General features: G+C 44.2%; 1 protein-coding gene across 9 annotated transcripts in view; it reads right to left on the reverse strand.

Annotated features, from left to right (window-relative positions):
- The window catches only part of WDR27 (WD repeat domain 27), a 364,577-nt gene that overhangs the window by 100,366 nt on the left and 245,716 nt on the right, over positions 1-18,495 (reverse strand). For 6 of the 9 annotated variants that reach the window (XR_016441858.1, XR_016441854.1, XM_090043409.1 and 3 more), the window contains one exon: positions 879-1,816. The exons of the other annotated variants lie outside the window; for them this stretch is intronic. Coding sequence is in view for 4 of the 6 variants with exons in the window: in XM_090043409.1 (XP_089899535.1) it covers positions 1,738-1,816 (79 nt within the window). In the remaining 2 variants the exon portion in view is untranslated. Of the gene's footprint in view, positions 1-878; positions 1,817-18,495 lie in introns of those variants that run through there. 9 annotated transcript variants of the gene reach the window in all.

The raw sequence follows: 18,495 nt of genomic DNA on the forward strand, positions 1-18,495 counted from the left end.
AGATGAATTCTGGTGCTGAAGATGGTAATGAAGGCACAACTTGCAGGGTACGTCAAGTGAATTAGCTTTTAAGTACCAGCAGAATTCCATAGAAAACACTTTTTGTTAGTCGAACCCAAAGAGTTAATAGATACCTTACCTATCCTGACCACGGGTGTGTCTACTCATGCATATTAATGAAATGGAATAAACTCCGGTGCTCGTCAAACCAGAGTTTATTGCTCTGGGCAGCCATTTGCACGTGCTCCTAGGACCATAGCACATTCAGCCAGGTCAGAGCAGCCCTGGCTGGCAGGAGCACAGAGGGCCAGCCTGGATGTTCCTGGCACCCTACTAGTCTTCACTGATCCTTAGTTCCTTGCTGGGCCTCTGCAGTCCCAGGCCCATTTCTGGGCCTCTAGTGGGGTTTCAGTGGAACCAGGGCTATGCAAAGGTCTGGGGGCAGCCTTCCTAGCTATCATTGCATCAAGGCGTGGCAAGCGAGATGGGAAGGTGCCCTAGGGGCAGAGCAGGGCATGGTCACAGAACCTGCTGGGCGCATCATGGCCACCCCTGGGACCCCCACCTTGTTATAATTTCTATAATAGTATTGAAAAGATCACTGCAACGCTGTTGTCTATTAATTTGTTCAGTTAGGGTAGGAATACCATATTTATCTCTCATAGCGGCTTTTTAAAAAGGGAGTAAACGGCATGAGAAGTAAATTCAGCTGTGAATTTCCTAGTCATTCAGGCACAAGTGAGCTGACTACAGTAGAGGATTATTATAAGACTTTTGTGATCCTTGGTCCTGTTAAATTCAGTTGGTTTGGCAGCATAATTCATAAGAAGTTGACCCATGCATATGTTGCCCAGCCTTGAAGAGTCAGAGACAATGACTAATTGGAACATCAGTTTATTATTTAAAACAGCATTTAGCATACTTTTCAAAGATTAGGGCATGTAAAGTGGCATAGCTAGGAATGGTACAAAAAGAATCAGCACTTTTCTACAGAAAAAACCTAACCGCTACTTGAACAACTAGACAAATCTTCTCCTTCTTTCATTTTTTTTCTAAAGAGTAGCAGAAGGGGCATGTCTAGTGTCACAACAAAGTTAAACCTAAGTATATTATGAAAACAAAGCAACAAGTTAACTTTGTAACAAAGACAAATCCTTCAAAATTAAGCCCTTTTCACATATTTTCTAAGAAATAACAGAAGCACTTAATGAGTACAACAATACAAACGGCTGTGAATCACACTGGCTCTTAATAAATGAAGGCAAAATTCTGCTGCTTCCAGTAACTGCATTAGTTTTGCAATGGTATGGATTGCTCCAGCATGGCTGTAGTATAATGAATGAAGAGAAACTTTCCAGTCTTTGAGACTATTTCAAGTCACTGGTTACAGGCAGACTTCCTGTTTAAAATGTGGAAGAACTGCTATTTTAATTGTGTCACCAACCTACAGAAGACAAGCCTAGTCTAGCAAAGCATTATAGCACATGACATTTTAACCATGCAAACAGTCCATTAAAGTTATTACTACAGTGCTTGGTTGTATGAGGTCAGCATGGGTGCTTCTGTATCTCATGGTCTTTTGGCTTTACTTTTCCAATAAAAGTGACAGATTGTTTCTACACAGTAGTAACCTGTGAACACAGTTTGAACTTACAGAACCAGGTTTTAAAAATGTAGTTCAAAAAGTAATATTGTGCTGTTTGACCAGTTATTGATTATCTTGTTCTCAGCAAGCCATTATTCTTGAGTGTCAAAATTCCATGACTTATCAGTGCAGAAATAACTGGAGTTTGCCATCCAAGGTGGCTGTGGTGAGCTGTAGGTCAGAAAGAAAAGAACATGTAGTTTCAACAGAGATTTCTTTTTGCAGCAAGTGAACTTTGCTTAGATGAGCACCTAGTTGAATAAACCTCATTAACAAGGTATTTAAAATACTCCAAGGTTAAGAGTTTCAGAATTCATTCTAAAAACAAAAAAAATCAGTTAAATTAATCCAATTAATTCAAATTAATCTGAAAATTCCACTTTATTTAGTGTTTCTTCTCCAGTTGGCCATTTTTGAAGATCTGTTACCTCATGAACAGTTTTAAAAACTAAATCTTCAGTATATACTCAAACAGATCTGAGCATATTTGACTCAACTTCTGGGTCAAGAGAAAGCCAATTAAGACAAATTATGAAGGAAAAAATTTTGAATTATACCAGGAATATTAGCATATGTACTTCCTGGGCATGTCCACATGTTGCCCTATGGCAACAAACATACTGACATACTACATCAATGTATGGTGTGCGACAGCAACATAGCCATCATGCAGATCTATATGATTGGTAGCTATGTTGCCATAGCAGTGCTCTCCCTGCTTACAGCATGCTGCTATGGCAACGTAGCGGGGAAGTTTAAGCATGTACCACCCCTATGGCACAGTACAGGAGTTACTGCACTGTGTTTATTATGTCCAAAAGGAAGTACTAAAGCACAGTGGAGTAACAACTTCACCATATGGCAACATGTAGACATACCCGCTATGTGCCATTAACTTTTACTGGTATTGAATTCCATAAAGTAAATTCTTCCATGTGACAGGTATTTAAAAAGAACAACAACAATAAACTGCTATTAAAACAAAACATACATGTTCAAATTTGGTCTGGATGAGGCAAGCCTAGATTCTGGGCCTCCTGCTCCCTAGGCAAGTGTCCTAACCAAGAAGTTAAATGCTTGACCTTCTTTTCCTTCTTGTACCAAACACCTGCTAGTCATGATTCTTCTGCAACTAAAGCACTCACACTTCAGTACCCAGAGCTCAATCACACATTGGATTTAGGTGCCAAAAACTGCAGTTATACATCTGTATATGTCCCCTTTAGGGGCCTAAAGGGAAATAGGAATTAGCCCTAAAAGCCTACCATGATAAAAAGCGCTGATTTACAAACAGTACCTTTTATTAAAAAGATATACCATGTGAGTAGCATGAGTCATATAATTAGTGACTTGAGTGACAAATCTGATCATCTGAAATCTGTGCCATAGCTTTTACTCTAAACAGTTCAAGACAGCTCTCATTGTCAATTTTTTTCCTAGAGCTGCTTCTTCTCATGCTTATTCTTTTGGGTCTGTGCTCTGGCTTTGATAACTCACCCCACTATTCTCTACCTTCAGGTAAAGTGGCCTTTTGCCAGTGGTTTTCAACCTTTTTTCATTTGCAGACCCCTAAAAAAATCTGAATGGAGGTGCAAACCCCTTTGAACTGTACGTATGGGTATTTACATACCTTTGATTGACCTTAGTCATATTTTATGGACTCCTAGACATAGTCTGCAGACCTCCAGGGGTCTATAGATGACAGACTGAAACCCACTGCTCTATGCTCACCACAGGCTGAAGAAACCCACTACTCTATGCTCTTTTCTAATGACCTAATGATTTTTCTGTTCTAATGCTCCCCCTACCTATCATTTACCTTTCCTTTAATGCTCCTCTCTAGTTCTATTTTATCTAATATAAATTGTAAGATCCTAAGGCAAGGATCTTTCATTTGATTTTTTTGATAACTGCCAAGTATACCTGTGGTGCTATAAGCTATAGGATAATTAAACATGCTTATATTAAAATGCATTCCTGTCAACTCCCCAAAGCCTACACAGCCCTGGGAGTCTGAGATGGATTCTGTTCTACTGAATTATTAGCTAAGTTCTAACTGAAGTTTCCTTGTTACTGATGACAGCATATGAATCAGAAATAACTCAATTTGATTTACTAGGCAAGCAGTTAGAAAAAAAGAATCAGCCACCTGATTGAATCTGATACTCAGTTATTAAATGGCATTAAACAACAAACCCCATCATTCAGTTTTAGTCATTCCTTCATTTTTTCAATGAGCTGACACTGATTCTATAAACCTTTTCACTTTCATCAACAAAAACAGGCACTTAGAATTCTTGAGATTAAATGGATTTTGAAAGAAACTGTTGCAATTTCAGTCACCATTGGCGTTTACTAATGCAGCAAAATGTACTTGTAACCCAACATACAAAAGAAGCATCACATAAGTTGCTATGCATCCAAGTCATTTTCCAGTTTCACATTCCATTGTTGAAGACTGACAAGCCAGTGATGGAGAATTTAGTGAAATATCTTTAATGAATTAGAGACTAGTTCTAAAAATTTCCACTGAGACTAATCTGTTTGGACAGCATATTGGTCCATGCTTCTGAAGGCATGTCCACACATCAAGAAAAATATTTTTCCACGTGCATCCTTTCTCCTCACCATACCATGGAATCCTTAACATTTCAGAAACAGTAACTAAAATGCAACATTATTTACTGTAGAAATGCCAAGCGTTGAGCCAGCAACTGAACGGCGCTTTGGACTGTGTTGGAGAGAGCTGAGGAGCTTGCACCAAACTTGACTGAGGTTTTGTTTGATTCTTGTAAGAATCTAGAAACCACAACAAAGTTGGCATTGTAAATGGCAATTCTACTCAGCCAATTTGCATGAAGACATCTGACAGCTGGGATAGCAGAGGCTTTGGAAAAAAGGTACGGAGCTTTCTACTCAAAGATCATTACTTGAACCCAATCCAAACTGACAGAAATCACAAGATGCTTGTGTATATTTTTCCAACTGCATCCTACATAAATTGAGCAGAGTAATCCCACTCCAATTACCAGCAGAGACAAAAATCCACAGCACAACTGGAAACCACAGTGCACATCTCAAGAGAGGGGCCAAGAAGGACATTTGTTTGAAGACTGAACTATCCTTGGACTTTATGGTGAGCCACCTAGATCAGTTGAAGGTAATGGGAAACTTGTGTTGGGTGATGTAATATTGTTCATATACTCCCAAACACTAAATGTAATGTGCCCCTTATATTACACAGACCTTTCCTCCTCTTTTTATGTCCTAGTTTTTTGTTTTTTTTATCAGTCATCATAAATTCCCTCCCTAACTCATTTCTCCTTCTTTCCCATACTTCTGGCAATACTGCTTCTTCTACTCACCACTAACATTGACAAGTCCTTGAGAGCTCTTGTCCTCTCCTTGCTAGTCAACTATTTTGTCAACCCATTTATTTTGGGGTGGATAAAAGGCTCCCATCAACTTTTGTGACCTGCTCTCAAGGAAGTTATCTTTCTGCATTTATTGCAGATATATCTGAATATTCCCAGAATCCTGAATGTTTTAAGGGGCACAGTTTGTAGCCAGATTAGGGGGACAGGGTGGGGAGGGAAAGGGGCAGACAAGATACTTCAAAAGAAGCCAGTAGGAGCCTATGGAGCTTCCTGAAATTAAGATGCATGTTTAGCATACTTCGCTGACTCTATGGTCCTTTGCTCTTTTCTTCAGCATTCCCTACTGTTTCACCCTTTACTTCCACAGGCCAACAGAAAAAGGGGCAATCTTTACAGTCTGATATTTCCACCTGTAGATCTTGCAGAGCTCTGCAGATTCACAGGTGCCGCAGCACAGCTGGGACAGGAGTTACACTCGTGTTTTCAGAACTGCTTTGTGTGTTTTCTCCGATGTCTGTAGCTCCACAGAGGATTTCATCATCGCTGTTTCATGTCAATTCACCTTATAACAGCAGTAACTTACATGTAGCACCGATGTGGAAGTATGGGAAAGAAGAAAGTGAAATGCACTAAGTTAGATAACTATTTTTTTCCAGAAATCTCACAATACATGGATTTTGTATATTTCCATCATTTCCCTGCTTTATTCTTGGCCACAAATGCCACCAGAAGAACACTATGCAAAACTTGAACATTTGCACTTGTTGCACCCCGAACCAGGAAATGCATAAGTGCAGGTGTACCCAGAAATGAAGATGTATTTAAAAAAAAACCTGAAAAGTGAGTTTATTAAAATGACACCTTATACAACAAACCTGCTCCATGCAAGTGTTAAGAATTTTACTTACAAATGTTGCTAATTGTCATACACATTTTACTCATGCTAGTGTAGCATAGCCAGACAACACAGATTATGATAATGTGTGTACTAAAACACATCATCAAAAGAATTGTTAAGTTTCAGCTTTAGAACCTTTGTAGAATTGTGTGAACACAGCCAGACATTTGGATTTCAGAGTAAGCTTGTATAACTCAGGAGAATAAAACACTGTTTTGCTCATTAAAAAAAACACATTTGTGCTTAAAAGACATTGAAAGACAAACGTGGAATTTCATGATGACATTTTTACACAGCATGTTACTTTTTGCAAAGTATAAACATTTTAATTAACACAATACCTCATTAATTTTTGGTAAAGCAAATTGCCATTTGTTCTGAAACAGATTAGGGAAGCTATCCACTGTCCAACCCACAGTATCTCTGAATTCAGACACTGCCAGCTATCATATTAGGAATCTGAAAATGTGCTCAAGTATATTTACAGTCTACTACCAATTTTGAACAAAACATTCTGCCAAAACAAAACAGTTTAATTTATACTCATCCTTGGTTTCCAAAAACAATTAAACCACTTTAGCAAGAGAAATCACAGGAGACAGAGATAACAGAAAGTGCTTCCACCTAGTTCAACATGTTCATTATCATTGGCAGACCCTCACAATTGAGGATGATTATCTATCTTCCATGATTGCTTTATCTTTGGGTCTAAAGATGACTGACAAGGCCAATCCAGGATCAACAGGTCCTACAGCAACTCAGGCACCTGTTTGTGTGTGGGGTGGGTGCAACTGGATTATTGGTCCAGTCTGCAACACGTTGTTCTTGCCGTTCCCACTCTTCCATCTCTTGTTGTCATCATAAGCTTTCTAAGTACTCAGGTCCTTGCAGTAGATTTTTCCTCCATTTGGGGTAGTCCTGGACAATAGTCTCCCAAGAATTGATGTTGATGTTGCATTTTTTCAAGCTGGCCTGAAGGACATCCTTGAAACATTTTCTCTGCCATCTTCTTGAGCATACAAGTTGACTGAACTGTGAGAATAAAACTTGCTTTGGGAGTCTGGAGTCTGACATCCAGATGATTTACTGAAACGCCAGCCTTGGGGGTTTTCAAACCCTGGCTAGGCAAAGCTTTGCCTGGGATGATCTAGTTGGGGTTGGGTCCTGCTTTGAGCAGGGGGTTGGACAAAATGACCTCCTGAGGTCCTTTCCAACCCTAACTTTTTATGATTCTATATGGCCGGCCCAACAAAGTTGATGTTGGATGATCATCACCTCAATGCTTGTGGTGTTTGCTTGTGAAAGGATGCTGATGTTGATGCATCTGTTTCCCCACTGGATTCGAAGGATCTTCTGCAGGCAGCGTTGATGGTATTTTTCCAATGACTTGAGATCTCTCCTGTACGTTGTCCACATCTCAGCTCTGTACAGCAAGGTAAGGATCATGACTGCATGATAAACCATGAGCTTGTTTTCAAACTTGATGTCACAATCTTCAAAGACCTGTTTCCTCAGGCATCCAAAGGCTGCACTTGCATATCTGAGGCAATGCTGCATTTCTTCATCAGTGTCAGCAGAAGGCTGACATCAACATGTTCAGTCAGTACAGAAACTGTACGTAACTTAGAGCCATGTTCCAACTGGTTCTGAGCTACCATCTAAACACATAAGACCATAGGGCTAGAAGAGGCCTCCTGGGCCAGAGTCCAGTCCCTTATGTTGCAAGAAGGTAACTATTCATACAGAACCATCCATATGGTCCCAAAATTATCCACTCCAGCCCCTCATTCATACTTCTAACACAATGCACCTTAGAAAAAACTAAAAAAAAAAAAATTAAAAAGTAATTTTAAAAGACTTTAAATACACCAAGAGTAAGTAAATTTAAGAAAGTCTCATGTTTGAATAAATTTGGATTGGGATTGGGAAATTCCAGTTCACAGGAACCCCAATCCGGCCCCTGACCTTTCTTTCCCCTCCACCTCCTTCCCAAACTGGTATGTGCCCCTGTGAGCTTCCCAACCAGGCCACAACCCTGGGGGTGGGAGGAGAAGATGGTTTGTCTGTGTCACCCCCATGGGCAGTAGAGTTTAAGGGGTAGAAAATTTGTCCATGCAGAACAGAGGCAGAGTCAATTAAGTAAAAAAAAAAAAGATTGTGTTCAACAAAATGTGAGGAAATTCAATTTTTATGACTTCCATTGTTCTTTAAAAATAGCCCTCTGCCTAAAAATAATGAGAAAAAGTTTATTCTCTAGGCTGGTTCAAAAACACCAAGAAAAAAGCTGGAGCTCTCTGGCCAGGTGCCTCTATAAATCTTAGAAGCCCCCAGGTTCTTCTGCTAATGGTCACCTGCCTTCTCATGGGAGAAAGACTGGTGCATAGAGAGGTTCCACTGACTTGGAACTGAAATTGTCCTCATTGTTGGACAAATACTGCTGAAAAAATAAGCAAGAGTTTCTCCAAACCCCAGAAGGGAGAGAGAAAATGTTTTGTCCAGGAAGATCTGACTACGTAATAACCACAGCCATTTTTGACCACTGATCTCAAGGATATACCTCAACCAGATCTAATGATACTGATGTTCCATTAATGCTGTACACAGCTGCAATAGGAGCTCTCTGCTCCCCCTAGATACTTTCCTGTTCACACATACAAGAACTGCATTAACCTTCATATGTACAGAACTCCACTGGGAGCCCATGTTCAACTGGCCAGTTACCAAGAAACATAAGTCTTTCATTCATTCTCTATTCCCGGATACTTTCCTCCAACCTATGTTGCTTACCTTATTTGATTCTAAACCTTTCATTTATCTGCATTAACATATAAGTATTTCAGACAAGCCCCCTTTACCGAGAGAGCTAGGTTATTCTGTATAACCGAACTGTTCTCACAGTTATTTACAATCCACCACTATTTCTGTCGCCTGAAAACTTTAAGATAAATGCTAATATCTAATCTAAATCTTCTTTGCTGCAAGTTAAGGTGGTTTCTTCTTGCCCTCCCTGCTTTTTCCATGGAAAACTATTCATCGTCATCCTCTTTGTACAACCAATCCCATTCTTTCAACCTCACCTCATAGATCATATTTCCAAATCTTTTATCATTCTCATTTTCTTCTGAACCATCTCCAGATTTTAAAAAAATCTTTTCACAGTGCAGGTGCACAAACTATACATTGTATCCAAATAATACCTCACCAACATCAGGAACATGTGTGAGATTAATAGTTTGAAATTCTTAGAATTTGTTTTCTTTTCTCCATTCACTTCAGTCAACAGGCAACTTCAAGGAAATTCCCCTGTTAAACTCTCCTGTTTGCATGCCAGATTTACTCCAGTACTTTATTAAATTCTTTTTGCATTTGTTCAAAGAAGAAATTCCAGACAAGTGATTAGCTTCTTAGCATGCATCATCACAGTTGTTGTTCCAAGTGACCAATTCAAATCGACAGGGGAAGATAAGCAGATACCCTTCCAGGTGGCAAAGGTGCATGAATAATCTGTGTTACCCTCAATTTCCTTCATATTCACAGATGTTTGCTGTTCTAGAAGCCTGGAAGAAATAAACTGGATAATTTCTCTATTTTCACTTTTTATTTCTCTAAGATCTTCTGTTACAGCCCAGATGGTTAGGTACTGCACCCCTAAACCCACAGATGGAGATACTCCCCAGTATACACAAAGGATTTTCCAACCAATAGAACTCATTTAAATGACTTCAACCAATTATAGATGAGTAATATAGCTACATTAATGTATTTATATTGTAAATAGCAATCATAACGATTTGGAAGGACTTCTTTGACATGACTTTGCTGGACTTTTTGAAGGGCTCTTGGTTGGACTTTTTGAAAGGTTCTTGGCTGGAGGCTTTTCTGAAACCTTGTCTGCTTTCTTAAAGAAAGTGTCCAAGGAAGTTTGTACAGATGTTCTCCAGAGAGATGGGTGATGCAGTGAACTTGTTCACTGGCATAGCGTGGCATCAGATCAAGTATTGAAAAGTTGAAACTAATGTCAGAAAGTTGAAACAGGGTGTCAATTTATAAACACTGTAAGAGCGAAAAATTGTAACTCACAACATTGTAAGTTGAGGATTGCCTGTATTGGCAGAATCTCCTAGTGCAGATGCAGTGTGCCAGCAAAAAGGGAGGTTATCTGTTGGCAAACCTAGACCCCAACCTGAACAACATAAGTTACCCCAGCAGAAATGCTCTTTTGCTGGCATAGGTAATGTCAACCAGGGATTTTGCTGGCATGGCTATTCCAGTTAGGAGGCATGATCTTTTCACATAACTAACTGGCATACCAGCAGAATTGTGTACTGTAGAACTAACCAGAGTAACTTGGACTGGTGACAACTTAGGTGCCTATGGCCTCTCAGGTACCTAAACAAGCACATTTTTTATGGATGACTTTCTTGGACTTGGGTACCTAGGTTTGTCTTGCTGGATCTGGCTCAGTGTCCCTGTGCTTCAGTTCCTGATCTATAAATGATGATAACAACATTGGGAGGACACACATGAAATACTGAGAGACATTCAGATGCTATGATGCTGAGGGCCATACATGTACCCAAGACAGACAGATACCAGGTTTACCTTGAAAGTTACAGTTAAAACCACTAGTGTCAAATGTGTGGGACATATATTACATGTTCTGAATTTGTTGCATTAAGAGGAACCCTGTGGCAGAGATGACCTCTAGGGGTGCCGTAACCTCCCCTAGCGCCCCTACCTACCGTGCCAAATCTGGTTTAAATGCACCCTCTTTATCTCGCCCGCCACGTCTTTGATGTTAATATGTTCAGGGGAGGCTGCCTTTCTACCCTCTTTGGCATGGTGCCTGGATGTATCCTGGCTCAGTCTAATCGCCCAGTGCACTCTGACCTTTGGGGCTGCACGTGAGTCCCACCGTCGCCCGTGCCCTTACAGGTCCTCGGACTTGTCCCCGTGCCCACCTGTCTCGCCCTCACAGGTGCCCCCTCGCTTCCCTTGTGGCATGGGGCCTGTCACGCGTGCTCTCACCCACACCGGGGCCTTGCCTTTGTACTGCTGCCCTGCACCAGGGCCCTGCCTCTGTACCACCGCCCTGCACCGGGCCTCGTGGCTCACACTGTCCGCACCAGGGCCTGTCTCACCCTGCGGCCCTCACAGCCCTAGCCGGGGTCTGTCACCCCGTGGCCATCGCAGCCCGCGCCAGAGTCTGTCTCCCCGCGGCCCTCACAGCCCTAGCCGGGGTCTGTCACCCCGCGGCCCTCGCCGAGGTCTGAAATCTAGATTTCTCATGAATTCCATTGTGTACACACAAAACATAAACATGTGCACAGAATGAGATTGAGGTCACTGTTTATGAACTTTACCTTTGTGATTGGCATCCGTTCTTTAAAACTCCTATGTGTTGCTGTGGAAGAGCCCTGACCCCAGAGAGCCCCAGGGCTGACGAGGCCAGTCAGAGCACACCTGGCCGGGGCTGGCAACGTGGGAGCGCGGGGCGCGAGACTGGTGGCGCAGCCGCAGCAGGGACAAGAGCCTGGGAGGCGAACCCCACGTGGTGCTTGGCGGCCCATGCCTTAATTAACTTCCCCAGGCGCGGCAAGGAGCCGGGCGGCTCAAAAGCGGCGCCGGCGCAGAGCTTTGGGGGACCGGAAGAGCCGGAGGAGGAGGAGGAGCTTCCCAGCGGGGAAGCGGCACGAGGGAGGACAGCAGATCAGCACCCGGCGAGGGTCTTCTGGAGCTGGGTAGGGCCCCGTAGGGGCGGGACACGAGGGACGGAGGGCCCTGTGGGCCATTGACCGGATTGTGAAGGCTGGGGTGGGGGAGCTCCCCATCCCAGCCCCAAGCAGCACGGCCCGTAGCTGGAAGCGGCGGAGGCGGGCCGGCCCGTGCGGTACTGGGCAGAAAACAGAGCCCAGGCAGGAGCAGCGTGCTCTCGCCGCCCAGAGGGAACCCCAATCGGGGAACACAGGCCTCCGCCAGGAGGCGGACGGGACTCACCAAGAAACCTGAGCCAGCCCCGGCGGGGAGCTGGCTGAACGGCTCGTGTGTCGCTAACGGGACAATTTTCTTTCGAGGGACTACAGCTGAGGAAAGGGGGGCCCCCCTTTTGACTCATTATGGAGGCCTGGGCGAAGGTGTAGGGGAGGCAGGAGCCCTCAAGGACCCCGGACCGGACTGGACAGGAGGTACCGCTTTTGGACGTGCGCGCACCAGGGAATTCACTGGACCTAATAACAGCAAAGTCGTGGCAGGCGGACTTGGCGAGAGCATACCAGGAGCGGGAGCCACCCCTGGATCAGGAGGGCAAGCCCCACAGCGATCCGCGGGTGCCCAAACTTGCGCCACTGCGGGTGGGCCCGCGGACAGTTGCCCCTTTACTTCAGCCTGACTTTTTTATTAAGATTCTTTTAGGTCAGGCTCCAGTGCTTCAGAAGTTTGCTATAGCCAAAACATTAGACCCAAGAGCTTGGAGTAGCAAGAAAAAATACATCTTACATTTCAAAGGGAATTTTAATGGATTTCATTGGTGGCATGGCATTTGTTTTGCATACGGACAATGTTCAGGTCTCCATGATTATTTCAGGTTATTGAAGGAAAATGTTTTGATGTAGGTCATATGCTTCCATGCCTGCTTAATTTTTATTTCAATTTATGAACAGCTAGCATAGGAGGGATAATTACAGAACAATATAAAATGCTACAAACCTAACTGTTTTGTCCTTTCAATTAAACAATGTAAATAATTAGATTTTTCCTTTTGTTCCTATTCCTAAACTCTAAAGTGGCATTATTCAAAAAAGACATTATACTAGAATAACTGGTTCTTATTTAAAGCCAAGAAATATGATGAACAGCCTGTCACTTATGCCTTTGGGTGTCTTTTCAGACTCTTAAAAGTAAAATTCACAGCTTCTCTCTATATTTTTCAGCTACTTTATGAAAGAGGTTTAAAAAACCCAGTCTTCCTTAGACTATTCAGAATACCACAGCATCCCCTTATTTATCCCTTTAACTACTCAGCCGGCACATCCACACAAGACTCTAACTAAGTAGTAGCCTGATACTACTGCACAGTAGCGTTGTGTGGCAGAAACTGCAACGTGATGCTACTGTGCAGTAGCATCACAAAAACAGCGTTAATCTGCACTACTGTTTATTTATTTATACAAGTACTAAATAAATGTGCAGTAACCACTGCACAGTGACATCTCACATAGACATACCCTGCACTTTTGCAGGAGCTGAGGGACAGTGGGACAGGAAGACAAGGGCTTCAGTAGGAGGGCTCAGGTGCCTATATACTAACACCAGGGGCATGGGGAACAAGCAGAAGCCTGCCCTCCTACTCTCCAGTGTACATTATGATCTAGTAGGGATTACAGAGACCTGGGGGGACTCCTCACATTACTGGAATATAGTTATACAGGGCTATGCCCTCTATGCGAAAGAAACTGTCCATTTTTGGAGCCAATGCTGGCCTCCAAGGAGGTGTACTGCTCCTTCACATAGACAGCAATGCATCCATCTTCCTTGGTAGCACTGTGAGAGAGACATAACTGTAGCTGTATACTACAGACCACCAAACCAGGGGGGAGGAACTTGATCTGGAGTTCACCCAAGAATTGACTGAGGCTGCACGTGCATGTGACATGGTCACCATGGGCAATTTTAATTATCCAGACATATCCTGGGAGGAACACTTGGCCAAGCTGGATCAGTTGCGATCCTTCCTGACCTATGTTGAGGTGCTCTTCCTGACTCAGGAGGTACATGGGCCAACCAGAGAGGACGCTATGCTAGACTTGGTCCTGGCCAAAGGAGATGACCTTGTGACTGACTTAAATATAGAGGGAAGTCTGGGCAGCAGTGACCATGAAACCATCATGTTCACTGTCCGACATAAGACAGACAAATCAGATGGCAGGACTGAAGTCTTGGACTTCAAAAATGAAAATTTCAACAAGCTTAGGCCACTAGTAGTGCAAGTGCTGCAGGACCCGGGACCAAAGGCGAAAGATGTGCACAGAGAGTGGTTGTTCCTTAAGGACATGATCCTTGAAACACAAAAGAAGTCCATGCAGAGAAAAAGTAACAGAAGGGCTGGGAATCTCTCTTGGCTAAACAGGGAAATCATGGTCCTCTTAAGAAGGAGGAAAGAGGCATATAGACAATGGAAGCTCGGGGCGGGCCTCAAGGAAGACTATTCCACAACAACCCACATTTGCAGGGAACAGATAAGATAGGCTAAAGCAGCAACCAAACTTAGATTAGCAACGGGAATCAAGGACAAGAAGTCCTTCTTTAGGTACATAGGGAACAGGAGGAAACAAATGGGAATGTGGGCAATTGCTCAACAACTCAAGAGAGCTGGTTACCAGTACCCAGGACAAAGCTGAACTCCTGAATGTCTACTTCACCTCAGTCTTTCACTGGACCAAAGGGAAAACCATGCCAAGTAGAGCAGAGGATGAGCATGGTAGGAATTATCACCTTCCTACTATTGCCATAGAATTGGTGTACGACCAATTAAAAAATTAGACATATACAAGTCAGCAGAACCAAATGATCTTCATCAGAGAGTGCTGAAGGAGCTGGCCAAAGTCATAGTGGAACTCCTGGCAAAACTCTTTCACAACTCGTGGCACTCTGGAGAAGTCCCTGAGGACTGGAAGAGGGCCAATGTTGTGCCCATCCACAAGAAGGCCAGGAGGAAGGACCTTGGTAACTATAGGCCAATCAGCCTAACTTCCATTCTAGGTAAAATCCTAGAAAAGTTCATCAAGGAATCTATCTGTGATAAGCTTGCAGAAGGTAAGATTCTGAATGACAGCTAGCATGGCTTCATCATAGGCAGGTCTTGCCTTACCAACCTCATCTCCTTTTATGACCAGGTAACTCGCCACCTGGACATGAGGTTGACATTGTATACATTGACCTCCACAAGGTCTTTGATCTAGTAGTCCACAATGTCCTTGCAAGAAAATTGGAGGATTGTGGGTTTAACTCTGAGACAGTCAGGTGGGAGAGAAACTGGCTGCAGGATAGGACCCAGAGAGTCATAATGAACGGATGTGTCATCCTGGCGAGAAGTGGGCAGTGGAGTCCAGCAGGGGTCACTGCTCAGTACTTTTCAACATCTTTATTAATGATTTTGATGTGGGAGCGAAGAGCTCACTGGCCAAGTTCACATACGACACCAAGTTATGGGGGAGTGTGGTCATGCTTTGAAGATATGCTACAAAAACAGGTGGACCTAGACAGGTTAGCAAGCTCAGCAGATCAGAACCTGATGAAGTTCAATGTTGAGAAATGTACAGTGCTCCACCTCAGGAGCAAACCCCAACACACCTACAGGCTTGGTGGTACCAAACTGACTAGCACCAAAAATGAAAGAGACCTGGGGGTAATAACAGACCACCATATGTATATGAGCCAGCAGTGTCGTGCTGTAGCCAGTAGGACAAATTATACTCTGACATGCATCAATTGATGCATCTCTAGCAAAACCAAGAGGTGATTCTTCTGCTCTACTCAGCACTGGTGAAACTGCAGTTGGAGTACTGAATCCAGTTCTGGGCACCACACTTTAACAAGAACATGCACAAGCTTGAGAGAGTCCAAAGAAGAGCCACCCATATGATCAGACTCTTACATGGCAAGCGATGCGAGGAAAGGCTGAGGGATCTGGGACTCTTCAGCCTGAGGAAAAGAAGGCTGAGAGGGGACCTGGTAGCAGCTTACCGCCACACTACAGGAGTACATCAAGGGCTTGGTGAGCAACTGTTAACCCGGGCACCCAAGGGGAAAACCAGGATTAATGGCCACAAACCCCTAGAAGATCGATTCAGGCTCAACATTAAGAAAAACTTCTTCACAGTCAGGGTGTCCAAACTGTGGAATAAGCTCCCTCCAGAGCTAGTGCAATCACCTACACTGGAAATCTTCAAGAGGAGACTAGACAGTCACCTTGCTGGGGTCACCTGAACCCCAGTTATCTTTCCTATTTGGTGAAGGGGGCTAGACCCGATGATCTTCCAAGGTCCCTTCTGGCCTTAAAATCTATGAATGAATCTCTGAATGTCAGAACACTAAATATAGCTTCAGTGTGGCTTCTAGATTCAAAGTCCACAAGTGTGAATAACTATATATCCTCTGAGTTTGCCTGAAATCAAACTTAGGGCCTTTTTACACAGTAACTCTGGGCAGCTCCTGGAGCTCCTAACACCTGGATTGTCCACACATTAACACCTTAAACAAGTTTTAAGCATTTGTTAGGGGGCTCAAAGTTAGATCAGAGATAATCCTGCCCTAGAGTGGTATGTGTTACCCAGCTTATGTTACACAAAGGTGTAGTCACTCTAGGCTACATTTTAGTCTCAATGCCTCCTGCCCCCCTTCCCCCTGCTGGCCCAAGTCAGGCCCACTGCTGCTCACCCCAGATTCCTATTCACTGTCCTCCCCCCACTTACTTGTAGCCACCTCCACTGTCTGCCCAGGGGAACAAGTAGGGAAGGATTACCCTGTCTACCACTGCTGCTCTCTGGGCCCGGCTCAGCCTGAAGAGCAACAGTCCCACGGTGGTGGCAGCAGCCAGGTTAACTCTTCCCTGCCTGCTGTCCCAGGATAGACAGCCTGGGGGAGAATGCAGCCCAAATAAAACAGAGGGGAGACTGGACTCAATTCTCATCAATTCTACATCTCTTTTTCCACTGGGCCTTAGTTACACCTACACACCCTGAAAGCTGCTTTAAAATTGCTGGAGAGATATGAAGGGACTTTACTGTAAGTGAGTATAAGTTCACAATCTTCTGACAGTTACAGAAAAGTTCTGCTGAAATAATATGTTGGGGAGAGCTCGATTCTCCTAAATACCTACAGTAATCCCTTGTTCAACACTCATTTGATTTCAAAGATTTCATAGATTTCATAGACATTAGGGCTGGAAGGGACCTCGGGAGATCATCAAATCCAGCCCCCTGCCCAAAGGACAGGAAGTCAGCTGGGGTCATAGGATCCCGGCAAGATAAGCATCCAATTTACTCTTGAAGGTGTTCAATGTAGGTGCTTGAACCACCTCGGCTGGCAGACTGTTCCAGACCTTGGGGGCTCGGACAGTAAAGAAATTCTTCCTTATGTCCAGCCTGAAACGGTCTTGCAGGAGTTTGTGACTGTTCGACCTCGTCATCCCTTGGGGCGCTCTGGTGAACAAACATTCCCCCAGATCCTGGTGGTCACCCTTCATAAGCTTATAGGTGGCCATCCGATCACCCCTGAGCCTACGCTTTTCCAGGCTAAAGAGTCCCATGTCTCTCAGCCTGTCATCGTAAGATCTGTTTTCCTGACCTCTGATCATGCGCGTGGCTCTCCTCAGGACTCTCTCAAGCTTTTCCACATCCTTTTTGAATTGTGGAGCCCAAAACTGGACGCAGTACTCCAGCTGCGGCCTCACCAAGGCCGAGTACAAGGGGAGAATGACGTCCTGGGATTTGCTCGAGAAGCATCTATGGATGCACGCCAGCGTTTTGGTCGCTTTACTAGCCGCAGCATCGCATTGCAGGCTCATGTTCATCTTGTGGTCAATGATGACCCCCAAGACTCTTTCTTCTGTAGTGCTATCCAACGTAGCACTGCCGAGCCCATAAGGAAGCTGCAGGTTTTTCCTCCCAAGGTGGAGAACCTTGCATTTATTGGTGTTAAACACCATCAGGTTCTCATTTGCCCATTTGCTGAGCTTGTCCAGGTCAGCCTGGATCACCTGCCTATCTTCTGGCGTGGATGCTTTGCCCCAAAGTTTGGTGTCATCGGCGAACTTGGCCAGTCCACTCCTGACTCCAATGTCCACATCATTAATGAAGATGTTGAACAGGATGGGTCCAAGGACAGAGCCTTGAGGGACCCCACTGGTCACAGGGCACCACGATGAGTGACTGCCATCAATTACAACCCTCTGGGTCCGACCACGGAGCCAGTTTCCCAGCCTGCGGATTGTGGTGGAGCCAAGGCCACAACTGGCCAGTTTGGCCAAGAGGTGATCATGGGATATCAGATCAAAAGCTTTTTTGAAGTCAAGATATATGACATCAATCTCTTCTCCTTTGTCCAGGTGATAGGTCACCTGGTCGTAGAAGGAAATGAGATTGGTCAAACAAGACCTACCCGCAACAAACCCGTGCTGGCTATCCCTTAGAATGTTAGCCTGGGCCAGTCCATCAAGGATGGCCTCCTTAATAAACTTTTCTAAGATCTTCCCCAGGATAGAAGTCAGGCTAATGGGCCTGTAGTTAGCCGGATCCACTCTCCTCCCTTTCTTGAAGATCGGCACCACATTGGCCTTCTTCCAGTCTTCGGGCACTAGACCAGAGCGCCAGGAGTTTTCAAAGATCCGTGCCAGGGGCTGGGCTATGACGCTCGCCAGCTCCTTGAGTACCCTGGGGTGCAGGTTGTCAGGGCCAGCTGACTTGAAGGTATCCAGCTTCTCAAGGTGTTCCTTCACGAGGTCAGCATTTATGGAGGGTAGGGGATCCCCATCACCCGGATCTCCCTGTCCCATAGCAGGCATGGGCGTCCCATGGGAC

Source organism: Crocodylus siamensis, chromosome 1 (assembly GCF_052110815.1).
Source record: "Crocodylus siamensis isolate JL-2025a chromosome 1, ASM5211081v1, whole genome shotgun sequence".
Classification (NCBI taxonomy): Eukaryota; Metazoa; Chordata; order Crocodylia; family Crocodylidae; genus Crocodylus; species Crocodylus siamensis.